This window comes from Mesitornis unicolor, unplaced genomic scaffold, assembly GCF_000695765.1.
Source record: "Mesitornis unicolor isolate BGI_N332 unplaced genomic scaffold, ASM69576v1 scaffold12197, whole genome shotgun sequence".
Taxonomy (NCBI): domain Eukaryota; kingdom Metazoa; phylum Chordata; class Aves; order Mesitornithiformes; family Mesitornithidae; genus Mesitornis; species Mesitornis unicolor.
In genome coordinates, this window is record NW_010198417.1 from 9,156 (window position 1) to 14,080 (window position 4,925).

The following is a 4,925-nucleotide window of genomic DNA, read 5'->3' on the forward strand; positions in this document are numbered from 1 at the left end:
TTGTTCCTTATGATCCCAGCCCCTTCCCTTTCTCGCAGCTCCTTCCTAGTTCTGTAGTGTTCATTACACTGCAGTTTGAGGCTTAAATTTTTGTGGCAGCTGAGTATCGTGGCTGTTGTCAGAGTGACGGAATTGTTCAGCTCCTGTTTGTAAGGACAGAATATTCTTCCAGGATGTACCAATAAACTGTTTCCAGTGATTTTGGTTTTGGTGTCGCTAGGGATTAGATAGGTCTATTATCAGATGCCTTTCCTTTCTCCTAGGAAAAGTGTGGGCCATTAAATTGCTGCTCTCATGCGAAGTAAACCTGAGCTTTGTTTTCCAGGCACGTGCATTGGAAACACGGACAGCAGGCATTTCACTAACGTCACAAATGCCATTTACAGATTTAACCCACTGCTCCTGAAATCAGATGATCTTCCCAGGTACTGTATCGTGTCTGCACGTAGGCAGCTGTTTGGGGTGGGGACTGGTGAAAGAGAAAATCGATACGCGTTGGGCAGAAGAAGGAAACCCAACCTTGTATACCTTGGCATGGTGGTGGTGGTGCCTGACATTCTGTTAGGCCACCCATTTCCTGCAGATTTGGGTGCTGCACAAATAGGGGATGGTAATGACACGGGCAGAGTGTTAGCCCTTACTCTGTACTTCACATGCACACTTCATTCAGGTGTCCCATTCTGTAGTGCAGCAATGCTGTGAAGCTGACTGGGTCCTTTATATGGAGCAGCAGCGTGAAAGGTGTTGTTCTGGAAGTTGGCCTGGTTTAAGAGATTTATCTGTATGTTTGGACACATGCCGCTCTGAATTTATCTGCTCCTTGAAGCTGGAAGTTAGGTTTCCTGGGATGAAGTGATAACAACAAACATCATCATGCAAGGGATTGTTTGTGTACTTAGCATGTAATAGAGTTGGCATTTTATTGAGGTGCAGATGATACAGTAGAGTGCTCTCGTAGCTGTACAGGGCAGTGACATAAATGGCCAAGAAATGGGCTGGAATACTGTTGGTTTTTTTCTTTTCCACATACACCATGGACTTAGTTGTGATCTGAGCCTTAGAATCAGTAAATTTGGTTGTCCTGATGATCAGACATCGCAGTTGCAGTGCAGTATGTGGTGTGTGTTGCTGTATTTTTATGTTGTGCATTACTTTATGAGGTGAACGGGTGAGCAGGGTGCTGGGTATTTGCAGGTGGGTCACAAATGCACACTGGAATGAAAAGCGTTACTCTTTTCCTACCAGGATCCATGGGCTGAATGAAAGAATCTCCGTTGAGAACTACGAGAAACAGGTCGAGTTCCTCATTCAGCTGATCAAGAACTGTGACATCGAGGAGCTTCCTGAGCCCCACGCAAACTCCCATGAGCTGTGAGGAGCGCACCTGAGAAGAGCAGCTAAGGTGGACTCGGGGATGGCGGGGTCTGGGCCATGAGATGTGTTTTTTGTTGTGTTTTGAGCTGTCTGGAATCTGGTTTTTTGCGTATTGTGGTTTACATACAGATGGAAAAACTCCTGGTTGCTGCTTTAGGCAAATGTATGGTTTGCCAGGAAGTGATCAGAACCTGGACAAAGCACGACAGATGACCCTGATCTCTGTTCCTCCCTGGTCTGACACACAGCCATTAATCTGATGGTATTAATCTTTTCAGTGCTTTCTTTAAGCCTCTGAAATTGGTCGTCACTTAATCTAAGCTATAATCAGCAGTCACTCATCTATCGGTGAAAGAGGTGCAACTTCCTACGTGTGCTTTTGGCAAGCTCGTTTTACACAGTTAATTGATTTTTCACAAACGCTGTGTGTATCAAAAGCTCACGTGAAGGTTGGTGACATGGTGTAGGTTTCACATAATTGGTAGAGTTACACTGGGAGTTCGCTGCACTGCTGCTCGGTGTGGGCTTCCTCCCCAGGCGATGCTCTCAGCCAGTGTCAGAGTTAACTCGATACTGCTGAGTTCTCCCACGCGTGCACTGATTTCTGACTATTTTAAAACAGTGGGCTCCAGAAGTTGGAGCTGTGTTGTTTTAACTGGTGTTGCCCTGATCTCAGAGGTGCCAAAAGCTTTTCTTCCTGTCTTTCCAGTGACATTTTTTTCCTCCCTCACTCTTCGGTATGGCCCAGGGTGTGGTGTGTAGCTGGGTGTCAGAATAAGGCATTGCAGCTTTAAATAAGAAACTAAACCCATGTTGTCTGCTCGTGTGTATTCTCTTTCACTGAATCGGTTTCTGTAGTGTGTGTTCCTCTCCTGTTCCTCTGAGGACTTGCTTGTGAAAGATGGTGAAGCCCTGCAGTTCCCGCAGCTCAGTGGGAGCAGAGTCTTTGTGCCCTCGCTGCCGCGCCAGCAGATTTCCCTTGCAGCGCTTGTGCTGACTCAGCTCGTTGGGAATCCTGGTGTAGGCCCAGCATTGGTGTTGGCTTCGCTTCATCTCGCACTTCCAGCACTTCATGCCCCTCTCTGTTAGCACTAAAGGGTTAAGAGTTATTTTGGCCTTGCTAGTCTTTTTCGTTGGTTACCATTATTAATTAAAGAAAGAATTAAGAACCAGATGTTGGCCAGAGAAACTGGGTGAAAGCTGCTTTGTACTGACACGCAGCCCCTGTGCTGTAGGTACTACAGGTACTGCAGGTACTGCAGGTACTGCTCCTCCTGTTGCTCTGCTGGGGAGATGTGTGTCTCTTCCAGAGTTCGAATTGTGCACTGGAATGGGTGGTTGTTCTGCTCTGAATTCATACTGCAAAATGTACTGGAATGTACAGGAAATGCCCTGAAACGTATCCCAGAAACCAGCAATGGAGCTGTGATTCCTGTTCTTTCCGTTCACCGTTCTCTATTTATTTGCAGCCTGATCTTATCAGTATGGCCAATGGGCTAAAACTGTATCAGTCTACTAAATAATTGAAACCAGATCGGCATTTTCATCTAATAAAACAAGGAATGCAGATTCTTTTCTGGTTATTATTTAGTCTTTTTATGTAGCTTTATAATTGCAGTGAAGTCATTTCCACACCTGATTCTACACTAGAGCAAGGCAGAAAGTTTCCATCAAAACAAATCCACATATTTTCCAGCCTGCATTCATCTTTGCACCCTCCCTGGTGCTCCCCTTTCTGTACAGAATTAGCTAACTCTGTTTATGCATTATTGGGTAGTAAATAGCTTGCATCTTTTACGGTTTATTGCGCTCTGTCTGTGTGCCCTAACGTCACTAATTTGTTCAGCCACATGTCTATGGCTCTTTTGTGAAGGTGTCATTCCTCTTGCAAGCTCCCATTGCAGACACAGCAAAAGCCATGTGTCAGGGCACAGCACAGAACAAAATGCATTCCCGAGAGCAGGAGGTGGAGGAAAGGTTTGGGTTTTTTCCCCTGGAAAGTGTCTGTAGAGATACCTGAGTCTAAAGCCTTCATGTTGACTATGGCAGTACGGGGCCAGTATTGTTTAATGTCTTTGTTAATGACCATGGGGGTGATGCAGAACTGGGAGGAATGGTTGTCTCTCTCCGTGGTTGTGCTGCTTCTCAGAGGGACCTCAACAGGCTGGAGAAATGGGAAACCAGGTCTGTCGTGAAATTCAGCAGAGGGCAAGGCAAAGTCCTGGGGAGGAGCAACCCCATGGTGGGGACTGGCTGGCTGCAGAGCAGCTTTGCAGAGCAATACCCCAGCGTCCTGGTGGACAGGGTGAGCACGAGCCCGTGATGGGCTCTGGAGACATGGGAGGCCGCCAGCATCCTGCGAGTACCAATGAGGTGATGTCCCATGGTCCCTTGCACCCTCGGCCGCTCTGATTCTGCTGTAGGGCACAGGTTGTCAAAATCCTGATTGGGTCACGCTGTCGTGCCGTGAAGGCTGTGCTGTGGTGTGGAAGGAGGGATTTCTTGCCTGCCCTAATAGCAAATGGGTCCTGAAGACATAAAGCATCTTTTACATTTTGTAATCTCCCGTCTCCAGCCAAAAATCACTCATCTCTGTTGTGGTGAGGATTGTCTTTTGCAAGGACTTTGATCTGGAGATTCATCTGCTGCTGAAGGAAAAGCGAAGGGCAAACAGCACTGGGGAGGCAGGGTTGTTTTTGGCAGGTGCTGTGCAAATGTGTGCCATGAGGTTTTGCTAATGCAGATTGTTGCAGAGCCTCATTAAGTGCTGCTCATCAGCCGGTGCTGAAATCACGCAGTGCCTCTGCATTGGGTGAATGTTCAACAGAGCCTGACTGCAGCCTGAAGCCGCAGGACTGAGGTGCATGAGACAGACCGTCTCTTGCAGGACCAATGGTGAAAAAGCACATTCCCCACCTCTGCTCATTTTCCCAGTCACTTCTGGTGATCGTCTGTGGTTTTTCCATGCAGCAGCTCTGCCCTTCTTATTCTGAAGTCTCCTTGTTTTATCATATCAGCTGCCATGTCATGCTTATCTGGTTCAGTTCTGAAGGGTCACTCAGTGATGGGTGTCTGCACACCTCTCCTGACACAACAGTTTTCTTTCCACCCCATTTTACTGCTCCATGAGGTGTTTCCAGAGCGTGTCTCTCATCCCAAGTGGTATTTGAAATCTCAGTGTCATCGTGTAAATAACAGTGTAAGGAGGATGCGCTGGCCTTTCCTGCTAAGATCATTGACAGCTTGGCATTGTGTGAGTAGTTACTTGATAATGCCAGGTACATCATGAAAGCACGCAGTAATAGCTCTGAGCTGCAGTGAGTCACCGTGTTTTGAGCCTACAGTGCAGTTAATTACCTCTGATTCATCAGAGAAGGAAAAGCCTGATTTTCTGCTCTGAAGACACATACCTTGGTGTCATACCTGAGGTTTTGAACGCTGTTTGTATTAGTCCAGCTCCAGTGTGTTAACGTGTTCCTGTGCTATATCCATAGCAACTTCCTTTTCCCCCAGCCAAGTCTGCAAAGCTGCCGTTCTGACAGCAGCTCCTG

At 47.0% G+C, this 4,925-nt stretch overlaps 1 protein-coding gene across 1 annotated transcript in view; it reads left to right on the forward strand.

The window, feature by feature from the left end:
- PM20D1 (peptidase M20 domain containing 1) overlaps positions 1 to 1,519 on the forward strand; it is a 9,121-nt gene extending 7,602 nt beyond the window's left edge. Inside the window, exons 11-12 of the mRNA XM_010189145.1 lie at positions 326 to 425; positions 1,246 to 1,519. Of these exons, the coding sequence (XP_010187447.1) occupies positions 326 to 425; positions 1,246 to 1,375 (230 nt within the window). The 3' untranslated portion in view covers positions 1,376 to 1,519. The remainder of the gene's footprint in view (positions 1 to 325; positions 426 to 1,245) is intronic.
- Positions 1,520 to 4,925: the final 3,406 nt, after the last annotated feature.